Source organism: Prionailurus viverrinus, chromosome E3, assembly GCF_022837055.1.
Source record: "Prionailurus viverrinus isolate Anna chromosome E3, UM_Priviv_1.0, whole genome shotgun sequence".
NCBI lineage: Eukaryota > Metazoa > Chordata > Mammalia > Carnivora > Felidae > Prionailurus > Prionailurus viverrinus.
In genome coordinates, this window is record NC_062576.1 from 22,519,428 (window position 1) to 22,539,402 (window position 19,975).

General features: G+C 39.9%; 1 protein-coding gene and 1 long non-coding RNA gene across 3 annotated transcripts in view; both read right to left on the reverse strand.

Moving 5' to 3' along the window:
• Positions 1–12,560, reverse strand: part of RBBP6 (RB binding protein 6, ubiquitin ligase) — a 32,588-nt gene extending 20,028 nt beyond the window's left edge. For both annotated transcript variants that reach the window (XM_047837840.1, XM_047837839.1), the window contains exons 1-3: positions 11,302–12,560; positions 6,520–6,619; positions 4,162–4,198 (exon numbers count right to left, since the gene is read on the reverse strand). In XM_047837840.1, the coding sequence (XP_047693796.1) occupies positions 4,162–4,198; positions 6,520–6,619; positions 11,302–11,467 (303 nt within the window). In that variant the 5' untranslated portion in view covers positions 11,468–12,560. The remainder of the gene's footprint in view (positions 1–4,161; positions 4,199–6,519; positions 6,620–11,301) is intronic.
• Positions 12,561–18,445: 5,885 nt separating this feature from the next.
• LOC125154715 (uncharacterized) overlaps positions 18,446–19,975 on the reverse strand; it is a 28,219-nt gene continuing 26,689 nt past the window's right edge. The window contains exon 3 of the long non-coding RNA XR_007147894.1: positions 18,446–18,631. This is a non-coding gene — a long non-coding RNA (uncharacterized LOC125154715). The remainder of the gene's footprint in view (positions 18,632–19,975) is intronic.

Below are 19,975 nucleotides of genomic sequence, written 5' to 3' on the forward strand. Positions count from 1 at the left end.
AGAATAAGAAATCTAACTTTCCTGGAGTGCCATTATAGAACATGGTAAAAACAAGCAGCTCTTTAAAGGCTCAGATAATTGCTTTAATAAAACAGCTCCCACATAATTGCTACTTTTTTCTCTTTTTTTAAGCATGTACTGTTCGGTCTGAATAAGTTTGTTTATTCTCCCATACAAAGAGTAAGAATGGCTTCTTGCCAAAGAAACCACAATTTTATCAGAGCAAAGATGTTAAACCAAAAAAAGGAAAACCAATGGTAGTGTGGAGCAAAGGCAAATAGGGCTATTAGGAGGATGGACTTTAATAACGCGTGAAGAAAGTTAATTTAATCAAATGGAGAAAGTATTCTATATTGAATAAGATTTTAAAAATGTATTTTCAAATGTGGTATTTTAAGATTTTTCACTATTTGACCCCCTGAAATGATTTTAATATCAGTTTTTAAAAAGTGTGTATCTGTATACACACACACACACACACACCCCTTTCCCATCTAACTCTAAAGATATGATTTCCCTGTTAAGTGTACCAAAAAGAAAACATTATTTGCTTCCTATATAGTACTTGGGTTGCTTATTCAACATGTTGTAAGCTTCTCATGCATTATTGGTCAGAACTCTTGTTTAAAATGGAGAGAATGTAACAAGATGTCTGGATCAAAGAAAAATAACAACAATGAAGGGAGTCTTCATCAGGTATTTTTCAAATATTCCAGAGAACTAAGAGAATTAAAATAAAAGCAGCATGACTTACAGCCCCAAATAGAAATGTTACGTTTCAATATGAAGCTCTTAGCACAATGCCTACCACAGCAGGAGTTCAGTCAATAAAAATCATGTTTGCTAAATTTAAAATATATCTTATAAATATCTTAGGGTTTTAAAAGTCAGTTTAATGGATAGTATTACTGGGACGCTTACTTCAACAAAAGGTTCTTAGCTCCCCACTGAGGGGCTGCCCCAGAATTTGTAATGCACTATTCCATATTCCTAATATGCAATCATATAATTCACCAATGTGTTCTTATTCTCATCTGGCTCTTAAGTGTTTTCATTACAGAACTAATCTCAAAGGAAGCTTAAAAAAAAAAACAAACCATAAACATCCTATTTTTATCCAGAATAAATTCTGATCATCTCAATCGATTTTGAAAAGGGCTGCTTTTTGCATTAGTTAGGAACTATGTGAATCCAAGTAACAAGAACCAAATGCTGTCAAGCATCATCTATACTGTTTCTAACCAATGAAACTAATAACCCTTCAAAACAGCCCATTACTATCTAGAATATGAACACTCATCATTTCCTTAAGAGAAAGCAGTTATATTAACTTTCTTACAGCTAGAACTAAAATACTAACATTTTTTGTTCTTCCCACTATATCTGTTTTTTGTTCCTATGTCGGGCCATCTGGTCCTTTTAGTTTTCTGTTGATTTGTCATTAGTACTGGATAAAGTGGTTTCAGATACTCAACAACATCTATATCACTTTTTTCCCCACCAATCATTCTAGCACCTTAAATACCTTAAAGTCCATGAGAAAGTCAAATTTACCATAAATTGTGAAAGGTGTCCAATAGTTTTCTACAAAAAGCAAGGTACTAGAAATGAGTGAAAATTGCTAACAAGGAATGGTTTAAAAATGACTAGGAATTTACATGTACTAGGCAGCAATAAATGTATTAACTCTCAGATACTAATGATTTAAAAAATGCACCACATTAAAAAAAAGTCGTCTTCATAAAAACTGATCAATGCATACTGTGGACATCATTAAAATTAACCCACTTCCCCACATCTAATTTGTGGTCTTCCTTCTGGGAGAAAGAATCTGAAATATTTTATGCCACTTACACTCACTTGAAATTAAAGGATCCTACAAAATACAATTCTGATATTTAGTAAACAGGAAGAACATCCAGCTTTGGAATACCAACATGAAGGATGGCTAAATAAAATAAGCTAAGGAATACAGACAGAAACAGCCATCCTTGATTACAGTTGGCTTAAGTTACCAAAAATGTACACACATTTACTTTTATTAATCAGCATTTAGAAATCTGGTTTAGTGGCTCTATCTTACTTGGCTTTTGTGAATGTGTACAAGAATACGTGATTCATAAGATGGGCATTAATTATGCTTAATGAATATATTCTCTCATCCTAAACACCAGCATATGTACCCCAAGCAAATAAGTGGTGGGGATATTAAGTTATCTAATGTCTCCATTTCAGACAATTCTACCTAAAAATTAAAGCCACTTTTAAAGTATTAAAAAAAAAAAAAGAAAAGAAAAGAAAAGAAAAGAGAAACCTAAATAAGCATAAAATAAACTGCTTCTTATAAGTGTAATACAGACATGCCAGGGAACACACAAGGCTAAAAGAATGTTAACTTTATTTATGAACATGTGATTTGTGTTTATACACATGCTAATAAACAAAAAGGAAATAACTGTTTTCAAGAAATAAAACTTCATCTGAATTAGTTTAAATACTATATAAAAATACTTTATACAAAACGTGTTACATTAACCACTACAGTCACCAGGATAGTCACTCTGATTTGTGCTAGCATTTGGATACATAAAATCAGTTTTAAACCAATCACCAGCAAAACAGAAACTTGGACAGTTTGTTTGTTGTTTTTTTTTTTTTTTTTTTTACAGCATTATGCTTTAAAAACCAAAAAAAACAAAAAACGAAAAAAAAAAAACCAAAAACCACCAAAAAACAAAAACAAACCCAAAAAACAAAAAAATAAAACAAAACAACAACAACAAAAAAACCCCAAAACAAAAAAAAGCCCATATACCCCAGAGGGTGGGGAAAAAAAACCCAAATCTCTAAATTTTGATCTTCAAATCACTGTATTTAGTTCCATGAGAACTAAAGGCCATATATTTTAGAGAACAAGTCCAAAGTTCAGATATTCTATATTATCATGTTTAAGATGCAATGATCCAAGGTTAGTGAAATGCCTGATACACAATTAAAGATCAGTAGTATTTAAAAAGGATAAAGTGAAACAGCAAGCAGTATCCTTGAATTCTAAAATGAAGATTTCAGACATCTCGTATTGTGTACAAATCAAGCCTGAGCAGTAAAATGTTTAGAGAACCATCAAGTTTACAGAACTCCGTTACTACAGACCTACTTTCTGAAACACATTTCACCTCACAACTTAGGTATTTCCACTACCTTTTATTTAAGACCTTCAAGTCAACATGGTGTCGTACTTTAGCTATGATAATAAAAATTAAGATGTTATTCCTCTTAAGGGGAGTTATCTTTGATAAGCTACAGCTTTCAATTAGGTTATAATTAATGCAGCATTTTAATATCTTATAAGAGGGAAATATTTTATTTTGGAGAACTAAACAGGCTAGAACTGGAAGACCTTGTATTAAAATTTGAAAACAATGTACTGAATTGTAGAAATCATCACTGAGACGTTTATGTACTCAGGGGGCCCAAATTTCAGGTCTCACTTTTATAGTACAGATATCAACAAAGAATAAAAGCTTGAAATTGCCAAATAAAGCAAAACTGAATAATAAAGCTGCATCAAAAGTCTTTGGAAAGCTTTTTTCTATAGGTGTCTGAACTTGGAGAAAGCATCAAACTTTCATATTAGTTCTGCATGTTGCTAATGCATTTTTTAAAGCCATCAATTAGGCAGAAAAAAAAAAAACTAACAAAAACTAAGTGATACAACGTGAAAAATGGCAAAATATACACTCCAAACATTTTTTTTATTGCAAGAAACAAAAAGCACACAACAGCCTGTACATACATACAAAATACTAACTATAGACAGACAGATGTAGAACATGTTATCATGTTCATTAGTGTAAAACCTACATGATCTAAAAAGAATCATACATTAACTGTACAACACAGTGTCATACAGGGAGAATGCTATCATATTTAATATGAAACAGCGTTTTTTGGGGGGCACAAATTACCCATTTCTACAAAATAAGTCTGCAAATTATGCCACATATATCCATATTCAACTGAGCTGTCATCAAAATACATTTTATTTACAATATGTACTATGATCAGTTGGATATTAAGTTCTAAATGATTCACTTCACTGCTACATTATAAAGGTAAAAGCAATGTGTAGAAAAAGTGTGAGATTGTGTTTTTACATACTGCTTTTGAAGTTCCCATCACTGGTTCAGTTCGACTTCTAAAAAATAAACAAAAACAAAAACAACATTAATTATGAGTTGTTATTTATGAATTGTGCTAAAACATCTTAACACATATGTCTAATTACATGTCTTTATGAACACAACTTTCCTTTGTACAAACATTTAAAAACAGCCAATTTCCAAAGTAATAAATACACTACTTTGATCTTTAGTACCTTTAAACAGCTTAAGACATACCTGTGACAAAAACAAAACAAAACAAAACAAAAAACAAAACAACTTGGTACAGAGGAATTCTAGAATAGGCGTATCAAGAGTAATAAATACATTACTTAGGTTAATCTTTACCACCTTTAAACAATTTAAGACAGATCTGCAGGAAAAAAAAATTCCATACCAAGGAATTCTAGAATACGTGAGAACAATAAACGTTTTCTCAAAGGTAGCATGAAGATCTTGTTAAGAAACTTTGTAGTTATTTAATAGACTGAACAACCACATTACATCATTCCCCAGTTTTTTTTAATAGGTAACAAATGTAAACTTTCACACATCAGATCTTCTTGAAAGAAGACCACTGGTAACATTTATACTTTGGATCCCTGAGAAATTGCTGTGCTCCAAAAACTAAATGTCAAATCCAGAAAAACAGGTTGATAGTTACTTCAATTTTTTAAAAAGTCTCAAAACAATGACCAAAGTTAAACAAGAATTCTAAGTTTCAGAAAAACGCAACATACTCTGACACTATTTTAGTTCAAAGAATGAGTCTGATGGTTATGAAGAAATGTACAGATTGATTTTTTCAAGTACATAACAAATAAAGCCCAAGAAGAAATTCTTAAAAGTCCACACAGGAAAGGGGATGGGGGTTGAGCTTCTGAATACAATGCTCAAATGCTTCGTTGAAGTTTATGCTGTCCTGACTACAGAGAAATGTGAGGGAACATCTGAAGGGAGTTTCTAAGTTTGCATGTAATTTGGAAGTCCTGAGATAAAAATGAAGCTTTCCTTTTCTCAACAAACTTAGAGCCATTTTACAAGGCAAATATATTACAAAGGCAACCTCACACACAGTGAATTAACAAGCAATTCTGTAAGAGGCAACTTATTTTCCCATGTACTTCAAATAATTCTCTAAGTTTCTTAGTGTCCAAAAAAAAAAAAAAAAATCAACTGAAAACTACGTGTTTACTGTTTTTAAAAAGCACTTAGTAAATTAAAATGTAATTTCACAACAAATTCTAGGAATTACTTCCTTATAATTTCTTAAAATTACACAGCTAAAAGCACACAGTTCACTTGTAATTACAAGAAAAACAAAGTATTCAGGTTTTAAAACTGTTACTACACAGAAGGTATTACACAAAAGATCTCAATGCTGGGATATGGAGTATATAACTTTATAGCAAACTAATAACCGTCTTAGAATGAGTGTTTGCCCCTACAAGGTAAAGCTCCAAGAAATAACTTTTACCTCAATTCCAAGAACACATTCCATTTCCGAGGACTGGGAAATTCCAGAATTTTTCACTGGCCAAAAGTAGAATTTGCCAGAATTTCAAATCACTACCCTTTTCACATTAGCATAATTCTATCACCATTAAAATTACAAGAAAGCAGGGACTAAGTGTGAATCCTGCTCCTTTCCCGAATTTCTTAAACTCTAGCCTAGTGCTAAAATACTGCAGTGTTCTTACTCCAATCATGGGCAACTACCACACGCCAGGCGCTGTTCAATTCTTACAGCTTTCCTCTGGAGGGAAGTACTCATATCCCTATATTATTTTGAGGAATCTATTTTGAGGCTTTAGGGAACTTACCCAAAGTCACACAACTGGTGTGAAGCAGCAACTGGAGTCAAACCTAAGCCTGATTCCAGTCTGTGCTAATAAATCCTATACTCAACAGCCTCCCCACAAAAGCCCCTTGTTGAGAAGCAAATGTATTACTGATGCTGTCAAAATATTTAGGACAAATCTCTCAACACACTTATATATACATGTATGTATACATATGTATATATATTTGTAGTGAAAGAACAGTCAGAAATAAAAGTGTGCCAATAAAAAACAAAAGGGTATGTATGCAAATACTTATTCACCGATTTGAGCATCATTTTGTCTCTGTAAATATTACAAAGCAAAAAAATTCTTCTTGATAGCTCTTACCACTAACTACAGGTTAACTGGGGGAAGAGATAGGAAATAACAAACCCATCCTCACCGTTTTAAGGATTAAGAAGATATACTTATTAGGGTAAAGTAATGAGTTCAGTTCTGAAATACTTGTTCTTCCTCACAAAATAAAAAAGTATTTTGAGGACTTAAATACATGAGATTTGATAAACACTCACATAACATATGTCTTGCTTGTAGATTTAACACCTCCAATAGGAATTCTTCTAACAATTACAGATGAATTCTTAGGAATTAGAGCATTATCATCAGTATATTCTGTAAAAAAGATAAAGAGTTGAATTTCTATTTGGCGATTTGGGTAAGTCAGTCCTCAAGAATTAGAAAACTTCAACCAAAGACAAATTTTACGGAAAAGGAATTTAAATTTAAGAGAGCATGTTCCTTGCCTCTAGAATACTGATAATGTCAGAACAAATATCCGCATCCATAAGGAGGTTCTCTTCAAAGGACACCAAATACTGCCAGCAGGTTCCTGGCTCTGGTGCCTCTACTTCTATGGAACCCCAAATCTCAGTAAGACTAAGTCATTCTCCACTTTAACCAATAACGCTAAACATCTGATCTATGAGAAAAAATATGTAATTTAAATGAAGACATTCTGTCTCTCCTAGCCCCTCAACAGAGTATTACAAAAGAAATTATGCCATGTTTTGAATAGAGGAAAAGGGTTTTATAAAAAGAATTAGTAGTGGGATGCAACTTTGCATAAAATGTTGATTCAAGGCCTCTCTAGGAACTGATGCTTGAGACTTAAAGACTGAGAAGCCAGACAGATGTGCAAAAAAGATGGACAGAGTGTTTAAAGACAGAAAGAAAAGCAGGTGAAAAAAAAATCATTAAAAGGCCAGCATAGCTGGAAGATAATGAAAGGAAAAGAATGACTTGAACTACAGTTAGAAAGTACAGGTCACATATTCATTTATATTTTGTTTCTAAGTACAACAGGAAGTCATTGAAGGATTTTAAACAAAAATGACAATGATTTACACTAATAACAAACAAAAAAGATAACTCTGGTATCTATGTGGAAAATGAACCCATAAGGGAACAAGAGTAGAAACAGGGTGACTAATGAGGAGGCTGCTGCGAAGTCCCGGTAAGAGATGATGGTCTGTGCTGGGTTGTGACAGGTGAAGACATGGAAATCAGAATGTTCTGAGGTAGAACTGATAAGGCAATCAATGGATTTAATTGGGGGGGGGGGGGGAGAAGATGAAGGAAAAAGAGCAATAAGGCATAAGTAACTGAGTTCCTGGCTTAAGCAACTGGAAGAACAGTGATGTCACTTTCTGAGAAGAAAACAGGGAGGATGAATGGATCCTATTTTCTACTCTTTTAATTCTCTATTACTTGCAATACTTCTGGAAGAATGAAATTAAAAGAGAAACTGGACCAATTAATTTAACTATGGGTAAAAAGATTTCCTGAGGAAGGGATTTGTAAAATTACCAAAAAGAAAAATAACCCACCACAGGGAGACAGATGCAAGAATGTACCCATCTCCCTAAATCACACATTCAGGCATTAGGGTTCATTCTTAAGAATACAGAGTTGACTTGCAGTGGCCGACTACCTCTGTTCTTCCAGTTATTTCAATTTATCACACATACAAGCATTTTAAGCTTATGTATATTTATGGGTGTGTGTGTGTGTGTGTGTACACACACATAATTAATTTTAATCATAACACTATTAGTTATTTCCTGTTACAAACTAAATTGTTCAAGAAAGGGTTCTTTTCAGTATATTTCAAGTAGCAAACTGTATATGATGCAATTTCCCAGATTCAGGCATACCATGAGAGGACTATCATCATTGCTTTGATAGTTCATGATAGTCCCAAATTTCCAGCAAGCTCTGAGTAAGAAAAATTGGAAGATGGGGGATGTTCAAAAAGTAAATTCTAGAAACAAAAAACACTTGACAACAAGTTTCTAAACACATAACAAAAGCATTCACTGTAGCTTTCCACCACAACTTATTAATCTGATCGGCACAATACTGTGTCAGACTAAAAGTCAGGTGCCCCTACACCAGATTTGACCTTTTAAGTACCTGAATTACACTGATGACTTCCTACCCTTAAAATACCTTGCTAAGTAGCCTGTTAGGTTCAAAAGACCTTTTCCAGGTGCCAAAGTAATTTCTGACCCAAAAATATAAAGACCATGGATTTCGGAATGAAAAACAAGATGAATCTGAGAAATGGATAAAGATAATAAGAGTCTTTTAAAAATACTTCATTCTCAGCTTTCAAATCTTTCACACTCAGTTCAGAATGAAGGTTTGTTTTGTTTTGTTTTGTTTTGGAGGGGGGAAACTGAAACACAGAAAAACAATGGGAAAGCTATAAAAAATATATAGGAAGGATCATTTAGGATTTGTTTTGAAATATAGTCTAGAGATAAAGGAGCAAGACTCTTAAATCTATATTATGAAATTCTGATCCAAGCATTTTGGTCTCATCAGATTTAAGGGTCCTAAACATGGCCAGATTTCCAAACCTCTAAGGAGTGTTTTACAGAAATGTGATACACTGGGTAATTTAAACATTAATTCAAACAAATTAAAGTGATCCAGTTCAGCATCCTCTCCTGGGCAATCTCCTAACTATGAGGCTATAAACATTAATTCTGTACTCTCTTAATTCACTGGATGGTGCTAAAACCCAACCCATTCTTACTCAACTGCCTGTGACACTGGATGTTATTTCCCATAAAACTCATTAAGTGACTACCCTCTGCACTACTATCAATAATATCTTTTCCACCCCTAATCTGATGATTGAACAAAATGCACATGCTCTCGCCCCAGAAGCTCCTTCTCTTAACCAATGTAACATCAAAGCTTTCTCCAGTAAGGACAGTTCACATAAATATATAAAAGAAAATAAGCTGCTAGGCAGAACACTTCCCTGGTTTTCAGGGTTTGTAAAAATAATACATCATATAATGTCCTGGCTTAGGAAAAAATATAACAATGCCACAAAACCCTTAGATTTTTGACAAGAATTCCATCAACTCTTACTCCAATCTAACAAAGTTGTATTCAATTATTAGGTGGAGAAGATGGACAAAGTCAAGTTTCAAATGATGAAATCATTTAATACTCCAGTAAAAGACAAAACTTGCCTAGCATATGATTAAAATTGTCTTTGTATTCTTTACTTTCATTTATATTCTTTCCTCCTACTTACAAGTATTATTAACATATCAATATATCCTGAAAGTCTCATAAATCCATCTGTTCTGTGAAGTGTGAGAATACTTAAAGGACACTTTTGGTGGCCTTAAAAAGTATTTTTAAAGTATTTTCTTGAATACTAGTTTAAAACAGATGTTTCTCAACTGTTCATGATGATCAGCAATTTTTCCTTTCCTTAAGTAGAGGATTCTACACATAATTACAATTACCAAAGTTTCATGTGAAGAATCCCTTAGGACGCTTTAAAAGGGGGAGGGGAGCGGAGAATATTTTTTTAGATGTTACCATGTGAGTAAATAAAGTTCTTCCTTAATAAATATTTTTGAGTCATGCCAGTAGTGCCATTCCTTAACATAACACAATTATACTTATGCCTGGATATAAATGGAAAACAGCTCTTATACATGACAAGATGTGCTCTATTAAAAACAATAGGCTAGAGACGCCTGGCTGGCTCAGTTGGTGGAGCCTGCAGGACTCTGGATCTGGAAGTTGTGAGTTCGAGCCCCATGTTGCGCACAGAGATTAAAAATAAAATCTCAAAAACCCCAAACTCGTATAGGCTAGAAGTGAGGGACCCCCCCCAATTTCAACTAAAAGAACACAAGTCACAACTTAAGCCAAAGTTGGTGGTTAAAAAAAACTCAGTGATCAATAAAAGACCCTAAACCTAATTAGAACTTCACATTATTTCCTCTCATCCCATTAATAAAACTCAAAAGACTGACCTACTGAAAACTACACATCAGCATTACAGTACCGAGAAAAAGAAGCCAAAACAAATGCAGAGCCATAATCTGAAAAGCCAGTTTATCACATTGTCATATCCAATGTTAAATTCTCAACATTATAAAATGCTTTTAAAAAGGATAAAGAACTTAAAGATTCCAATCAGTGGCTTGTTTGAAACTCATGCGGTAGCAGCCTACTACTTTCTGTACCCTAGTAACAATAAAATCATGTAAAGTCTAGCAATTACTCCTTTAAAAAGAAAACCCTTTACTTTTAATCCTTACTAAACTGCTGAATTTTAAGATTACCGTGATGAATTAAGAGTTCAACCACTTAATTACTAATTCTGCAATTTACACACAAAAGTGGTGACATCAGAACATATCAAGTTCCAAAAGCAATTCCAAAAACATTCAAGACAGGCTGGATTAATTCCTCAAAAAATATTTAAGTGAAGGTCCCTTCTCCACGACACAGGCAACTCCAAAATAAAAATAAATTAAGTACACAAAAACAGGAAGAAAAGGAGTACAGAAAACTTGCCACTGAACCCCAAACCGCTGTCAGATTACAAAGTTAGAGAAGTATCTCTACGCTGCTTTAACAAAAAAGAAGCCTGCAATATGCTCTCCTCCCCTCCTTCCGAGGAAAAAGCAAGTTGGAAAACGCCACAAGGCACAAGCACCCCAAGAACCTGGATGTAACACCCCTAGGCCTCTCCCACCCCAATCTTCATTTCAAATAACATTTGAGAAGGATAATCAGACTTCCACGTTTTTGGATTAGCGTTACCGATGCTCCCAAGAACGCAGAAATCAAACAACCCAGTTCAACTCCCAGGCCGACTGCAGCAACCCTCGGGTCTCCAAGAAAGTTGTTCCAAAAGTACTAGAATGAACAGTCCCACAGGAGACGTAATGGCGGTTAGTCTCCTGCCAGGCCCTCGCACAACCGGTATCTATCTTCAACCAGCAAATATCTGGAGCCCATGTGGCCCTTACCTTCTTTCGTCTGCGCGTTGGTGATCTGCAGGTCGCAGTCGGCAGCTTTCAACTTCTCTCTCCCCATAATCTGCTTCTTTAAATCGCAGAGGGAGATGTGGAGCCCATCAAAGGTGACGGTATCATAGTTGAGTTTAGAGGAAAATTTATAATGCACACAGGACATGGTGCCAAAGGATTCCTAAGGTTCAGCGAGGAGACGTGGACACTCTCAATATATGTATATTTATAAACTTAAGAGCAAAATATGTACACACAGAAACACTCAAAAGACACCGAAGGACCCTAAGGCCTGAGATTAAATACCCCCCAACCACAAGCAGGGGTTCGTAAAAACAATAATTCAGAACCGCCCCTCCCGACCCCGGTACTCAGAAGCACTTCATACGGGAGGAAGCGGACGAGGACGGGGAAAGGGGAACTCGAGAATCCGCCAACGGGCACAATGTCACCCGGCTGGGTCCCCCTCGCTCATGCTAAGGGCCGGCAGGAGACGGGGGGCAGGCGGTGCAGTCAGTAGCGGTCAGTCCACACGTTAGAGTCCGAATGACCCCGCGGGGTCAGGGGTCCATAGCGCGGCCGCACCTCCCGGTTGTTCTCTCTTTCCGTGGATTGGGGTGACCCAGGCCCCGGGAGAAGGTTGGGGGAGAGGGCCTAGGCCCGGAGTCCACGAGCGGCCTCTCGCCTCCTCCTGGCTTCCGGACGACCGGCGTCAGCTTCCCCAGGCCCAGGCCCCCCCACACACAAACCCCTGTCGCCTGCTCCCCGGAGGCCACGAGCGGCCCGCGGCCTAGGCCAAAAACGCGCGGTCGGCGGAGGAGAGGCCTTCTCGCAGGCCGCCCCCGGCTCCGCCTCCCCCCCGCCGCCGCCGCCGCCGCCGCCGCCTCAGACACAAAGCCGGTACTAGGCCTCAACTAGGCCTCGAAGCACTTCCTCACCACCCCGGGCCCCAGCCAGCGGCCGGGTGGCTTTGGCGGACCCTGGGGACGCCGCCGAGGCTCCCCGATGCTTCCTCTCGCCGTGTGCTCCGCGCTTCTCTCGCCTTTCGCTCCCGTCGCCTTTCGGCCCCGAACCGCAAGAGTAGGCCCGGAAACGGCCGGGCAACGGCAAGGGCTTCGGGGCTCTCTTTTTGTTCTGCCCCCCTGCCGCTCTCGGGCCCTCACCCAGCGCCGGCGACACCTCCAAGCCAGCCACTATGGCGGACGCGGCCTGGCTTCGGGCGAGCGCCCCACTCCGGGGTCTCTTAAGCAGGGATTGCACGGGCGGCGCGCGCGAGGCGGGGCTGGCGTGCGCGGATAGGCGGGCCGGGAGGCGGGGCCCGTGGCGTCACAAAGCGCACCGGCCCGCCCACGTGACCCCGCGCTTTGTGACTCTGGAGCGCGGAACCTGAAACAGCCGGGAGAACGGAAGAAACCATCCGCCCCGAGAGGGAGGGGGCGATGCGTGGAGGGCCGGCTCACCGGGCGGCTCCGGGGAGGGCGGGGGGTGGGGCGCGGATTTCTCCTGCTACCGTGCTGGTTAGTCTCCACCGCAAAGTGGAGTGCCTTGGGGTGGCGGGTTAACTCCCTTTCTCCGCAGTCCCCACCAACTCCCCCAAGTCCACCAGTTCAAGTAAACATTATGGTTGCTATGCAATGAACTATGGTTGCTATGCAAGCGCCCCCTAGCCTCCCCTTCCAACAAACCAGCCACCTTACGCTCTTCCTAAATGGAAATTCTGGAGCAGCCCCCTAACTGGAACTGACCACCACTAGAAAGATTTATTGAGCTCTTGCTATGTATTAGGCACGGGGGGGGGGGGGCGGGGGGGGCGGGGGGGGGAGTGGGTGGTGGTTAGCGCTGTGTAACTGCCGGCCCCGGAACCCAGTTGTCTTGGTTGGAATCCTAGCTGTGGGACTCTAGATTTAACTCCTCCGTCCCTCAGTTTCCTTGGTTGTAGTGCAGTTTAAATGGTACTCGGTCTACCGGCTTGTTATGAATTAAATGAATGAATATGTTTCCATTGTTTAGGACCACGCCTGGCATATGGTTCATTGTGTCTCACATGTAGCTCAATAAATGTCATTTTAGCAACATCATAAAAACCCCTAAGTGCTCAACACTACCATTATCTCCGATTTATAGATGAGGGAACTGAAGCTGGCAATCAAAAACTTTCTGATTTCGCAGAATCGGGGGAATAATGCCTGCTCTGTAGCAAGGTCCAAAATCCTAATTGTAAATGAAGGGAGCTGTGCCGAGGACCCCCTCAGTGGATTGGATTATTTTTTTCCTTGGGGGCATGGGGAAGTTATTATTACACCCATAAAATTCATACTGTAACAAAATTGCATTCATAAACTGCAGTAACCACTGCAATTTACAATGCATTTTTCTTATCCTCTCTGGATTTTTACAGGGTTGGGGTCAGAGAAGTTAAGTCACTGAGAACAACATCACACAGCCATGATGGGACAAAGTTTGCCAGGGATTTCCTAAATACATACACATGGTCCTTACTGAACTTGGTTTATTTATTTATTTTAATGTTTATTTATTTTGAGAGATAGAGACAGTGTAAACAGGGGAGGGGCAGAGAGAAAGGGAGACACAGAATCTGAAGCAGACTCCAGGCTCTCAGCTGTCAGCACAGAGCCCGATGCGGGGGCTCGAACCCACGAAGTGTGAGATCATGACCTGAGCCGAAGTCGGATGCTTAACTGACTGAGCCACCCAGGCGCCCCTGTTTATTATTTTTTTACATTTATTTATTTTTGAGAGACAGAGCCAAGCAGGGGAGGGGCAGAGACAGAAAGACACAGAATCCAAAGCAGGCTCCAGGCCCTGAGCTGTTAGCACAAACCCCCACAAGGGGCTACGAGTCATGATTGGTGAGATCATTACCGGAGCTGGTCAGAAGCTTAACTGACTGAGCCACCCAGGAGCCCATTCCTGAACTTGGTTTAAATCAGTCATCATCTTGTCAGGAAAATCTTCCTGAGACCACTTTATCCAAATAGGATGGCCACAATTCTCTGTCTCTTTACTGTTTTAATTTTTTCCCAAGCATTCATTACTACTTGACATGGTATATATTTATTTTTTAATTTTCTGTTCCCCATAGGGATTTTATCTCTTTTGGTTATGCGATATACCCAATTCTTAGAACCCCAGCCTTGGGGTGCCCGGTGGCTCAGTCAGTTGAGCATCTGACTCTAGATTTTGGCTCAGGTCATGATCCCAGAGTCGTGAGATTGAGCCTGGAGTTGGGCTTTGAGCAGAGCTTGCTTGGGATTCTCTCTCTCTCCCTCTCTCTCTCTGCCCCTCCCCTGCTCAGGCTCCAAATCTCTCTCTGTCTCTCTTTCTAAAATAAATAAATAGAAAAAGAACCCCAGCCTGGATATAGTGGGCACTCAATACATGTGTTAAATAAATACATTTTTATGTGATCCATAGAAAGATCATGGCAGTAAGATTTTGGCCAGTCAAGGGCAGCCCTGGAGACACAAATACAATTTAATTCAACCACATCATTAGCATTAGTGCTTTTCGCAAATAACAAATTGCTCCCACCTTTATCTTCTTTGGTAACCAAAATTTTCATGCTCTAGGGTCCATTTCAGTCAGAATGGCTGCTTTTCTGGAAAAATCTGTTGAATGAAAGGGGGAACATTACATCTGATGAAAGAAAAGGTGCACAGGAAATGATGTATTGTTATCTGTAGTCACCACTCTAAAGTGGTAATCTGTGTTCTTTCACTGCTCCTTGGCTAACCCTTCACACTTAATTCAATGCTAATTTAAATCGGCCTGATAGAACTCAAAGGGAACCACATCCTTAGGGTAGAGTGTATTAGCATCCTGCCAGAAGGTGAGTATGTGTCCTTGGAAAAACCATAGTCCGCGTTATGATTTGTTCCAATGGTTCTCTTCAGCCAACAGCCCTTCACAAAGATTTTGGAGCCCTCATTCTGCATCACATCAAACAGGTCAAAATTCACCCGCAGCCACATTAAATGGCGCTTGTGATGGGATTTCACTCAGTTGGTGGCCTAATTGACAAAATGTTACATTTGGTTCATTTCATTAAATCCCTCAACGAATCACAACTTTGTAAATTTCCATTGGTAATATGGAGCTGATTTCCCTGCCACTTCTTAACCACCCCCCCCCCCCCCCGCAATATTCTTATAAGCCCTGGAAAAGCCTTTTGTACTGTACCTACCTTTCCAAGCTTCTTGTATGTAGCAACTCCGGACCTCCCACCTCCTAGGATTTTAAACTTTTGTCATCCCCAAACCCACTGTACTGTCACATCTCCACCGAACATATACACTTAGTAGATCTCCTACCTTATTTTAGTATGCCAAAATTTCAGTTTCAGTGAACAGAACTGGGAGACCCAAGAAACTCTGGCAGTCACCTGCAGGACACTTGTGCTACGATCCAGGCTCTGGAAGTTAGAATGGCATCTGTCCTGCCCAGGCTGCTGTATATGTTTATAATCTAATCCCACTAAGTGCCCCAACAGTGGTCATGTTACCAGATTCTGAGTCTGGCCTCCAGGTTGTCAGCCCAAATTCACAAAAAGTAGATCCTTTATATCACCAATGCATCTTCCCCAGATGGTTGATTACCTTTATCTTTTCTTTAATATTGAAGCCTACAAAAAGCTTTGCATTTGAGAGAGAGAGAGGAAGAGAGAGAGAGGGAATCTTTTTTTTTAATGTTTATTTTTGAAAGAGAGAGAGAGAGTGCAACCAGGGGAGGGGCAGAGAGAGAGAGAGAGAGAGAGAGAGACAGAATCTGAAGCAGGCTCCAGGCTCTGAGCTGTCAACACAGAGCACAATGTAGGGCTTAAACCCGCAAAGTGTGAGATCACAGAGTCAGACGTTTAACCGAGTGAGCCACCCAGGCGCCTCTGGACATCATGATTTTAAATTAAACTCCGTAATCTCCTTGAATTATTTGTGTATAGGGTATAACATAAAGCAAAGACCATTTTATCCCTTTTAAAATTGTGAAATATATTGTTGTTAAAGGGAGAAAAGCACAAAACATGTATTATGGTTTGATGCAAATTATACATGTGTTTTATAAAGGGAGTTTTTATCTTTTGTTTTTTATAATTTTTTAAAAATGTTTATTTATTTTGAGAGAGAGATTCAGAGACAGAGCGCAAGCAGGCCAGGGGCAGCGAGCAAGTGGGAGACACAGAATCCGAAGCAGGCCCCAGGCTCTGAGCTGTCAGCACAGAGCCCCAATGCAGGGCTGGAACCCACTAACTGAGAGACCATGACCTGAGCCGAAGTCAGAGGCTTAACCGACTGGGCCACCCAGGCACCCCTATCTTTTGTTTTTTTAACTATTTATATTTTATGGCATTTCCTAACAGATGGAATGATTGTAGTTTTTGTAAGATTTTTGCAACAGTTTACTTGAAATTTTTCATTTTGTCTTCTTGGCAACATTTTTTTTTTTTTAATTTTTTTTTTCAACGTTTATTTATTTTGGGGACAGAGAGAGAGAGCATGAACGGGGAAGGGGCAGAGAGAGAGGGAGACACAGAATCGGAAACAGGCTCCAGGCTCTGAGCCATCAGCCCAGAGCCTGACGCGGGGCTCGAACTCACGGACCGCGAGATCGTGACCTGGCTGAAGTCGGACGCTTAACCGACTGCGCCACCCAGGCGCCCCATCTTCTTGGCAACATTTTAAAGCACACTTAATTTGCTTAGTTTATTGATTGACCTAAAGTTAAAGGTTATTGATTGACCATAGGAACTTATTTTTTCTGAACAATCTATAGTATCCCCATTAGTCGATCATTTATTCATTCAACACTCATTCAACTGGAAAAATTATAAAAGTTGACAATACCATATGTGGGAGATGGAGATCAGTGGGATCCCCTATGATCACCGGGGGGTATACTTCGGAGCAGTAATTTTGGGAAGTGATTTGGCATTCTCTTGCAAATTTTAGCATTACTATACATTACTATACCCTATGAATCAGCAATTGCACTCCTGGGTATATACCCAAGGCTAAATTTGACTCATGTACTTACATGAGAATTTCATGGAAGCTCTCTCTCTCTCTTTTTTTTAAGTGTTTATTTAGTTTTGAGAGAGACAGAGACAGAATGCTCCAAGCTGTCAGCACAGAGCCTGACGCGGGGCCTGAACTCACAAGCTGTGAGATCATGACCTGAGCCAAAGTCGGACGCTCAACCGACTGAGCCACCCAGGCGCCCCGGAAGCTCTCTTTTTAATAGCAAAAATCTGAAACAACCTGAATGCCCATGAGAGGGCAATGGATAACTACATTATAGTCTGTCCAGATAATGGAATGTTCTATACTAGTGAAAATAAATAAAATACCAGTCTATGTAACGACACGGCAATGGACTCTTTTCAGCTATTCTTGAGTCAAAAAAGCAAGTCTCAGAAGACGGCATAAAATACCCTTTCTATGAATTTCAAAATACCCCTTCTATGAATTTGCTTTTAAGCAAACAATACATTATTTAGCCAGGCATGCAAATGTAACACATCTGAAAACTAGCAACCAGGACATGTGACATTCGGGACAGTGATCACATCTGAGATGGGAAAATGATACGGGTAAGGAGCCCAGAGGAGATAGGAATTATCAGCAATAAGCTAGTTCTTGGGTGAGTTCAGAGGTAATCGTTACTGCACTGAAAATAAACAAAGAATAGTTAAACTAAAAGGGCATACTAATAATAATAACAGGTCATGAGATTAGGACCATGATTAATGCATTGATGTGCCCCTGAGATTTTATCTCTCCTTTCTTCCCATCACCAGCAAAGAATCTCACAGAAAAAATGAAGTCTCTTTCATAGAAACAAAAAATAGGTTAGCTCCTTAAACTCTTTTGCAGCACTGAATGCCATAGCTGTAAATAAAACTCGTGTTTAGCTTATCCATTTATAATTTGGTCCTCGTTTTCTTGCGTTCAGAAACAATCAGAGAGGGGACTTGGCCGTCAAACTCGTGGAGACCTGAGGACCCGGGACCAGAACATGCCGCCAGTGACCTCAAAGCCCCTGCCTGCAGGGAGTTTACAATAAATAAAGGATTTTTAGAGGCTCCAAAACTTGCTGTGTGACCTTGGGAAAGTAACTTAACTTCTCTGGCCCTTGGTTTCCTCCAGGGCCCGTTTCATGGGTCCTATGTGATTGTGCCTGGTGCAATGCTCTGCTCTCATCATCTTGATATTCCTCATAATTTCCATTTGTCGTCTTCATTTTGCTCCGAGTCCCTCAAGCTCTGTAGCTGATCTTGGTTTCTTGACTTGTGAAACAGCGTTAAAATAGTACCTTTCTAGAAACAGAAACCAGGGGTTACAGGACGGGGAAGTGAGGGGATGATGTTCAATGGTTACAAAGTTTCATTTTTGCAAAAACAAAAAGGAACACAAAAAATTCTAGAGATCTATCGCATAACCGCGTGAATATGCTTAACACCGCTGAACTGTACACTTAAAAATGGTTAAGATGGTAAATTTTATGTTATGTGTTAAAAAAAAAAAGACAAAAAAAATAGCACCTTCCTTATGAGGTTGTTAAGACAATTCCATGACAGAGCCTGGCACAGAAGCGCCATGGACGTGTTGTTGGGATAATAAATGCAAGTGGCAAATGCTAGAGAGGTTTCTTTGAAGTTGAAACGCTTCCAACTGGGATAAACATAAAAACAAAACAGCTAGCATTTGCCACTCGCGTTTCCTATTCACCACCCTGTGCCAAGTACTTTTAATACAGACTTCCTTAAATCTTCTCAAGCACCCTGTGAATGGGTCCCAGTTGGTATCTCTATTTTATAAATGCAGCAGTGAGGTTCAGAGAGGTGAGGTCATGTGCTTGAGGTCACACAGGAGCCGTGATTTAAAAAGGGGTGTGCCTGCATGGGAAGGGCATTCTCTAAACCACTGACTCTGTTTTATTGCCAAGACATCCTAGAGAGGGGCCCATGGAAGGGTGACCTGTCTTCAGATACGAGGAGCAAAGCCGGTGGACTGCTGTTGGCCCCCCTCTGTCTGTCTTCCACTTATCCTCTTCGGTCATGCGCTTTTATCTTGTCCCTGCTCCTAGATGAAGTTCCCAGACCTCCTCATCTGCCTCATCTGTGTCTTTTGTAAGGCACCTGGCAGGTGCTGGGTAATTATTTGGGAAGCCCCAAAAGGACTCTTGATAAGTGGTTCTGCGTGGCTTCTCCGGCAGTAACAAGCTTGGCAGATTAAAGCAGGGCAGTGGCCTCGAAAGTCCCCTCAGACTCCTGAACCTCCCTTGAGGAAGTGCAAATGGGGACGCTTGTCAGGCTTTGTGCGTGCCCCTCCCCGACCCTGCTTCCGGGACGCCCGATCTGATGGGCCTGGCACTGTGCTACGTGCTCCACGGGTCCTACCCCATTTCACCTTCCGTGCCCCTGTGAGGTAGGTCTGATTCTTTTCCTGACTTCACGCAGGAAGACAACAGGCCCCTCAGAGAGGAGCCCAAGGTCACACTCTGCAGAGGTGAGGCCGGGGTCACAGCTAGGAGTGACAGAGCCAGGATTCAAATCCAGTTGGTGAGCTTACTCTCCCGGCCAGGTGTTCCTGGTGGCGTGTGTTACACCTGTGCCTGTCTCAGGGACACAATGTGCCTTCAGTTTGCTGGCTTTGCTGCT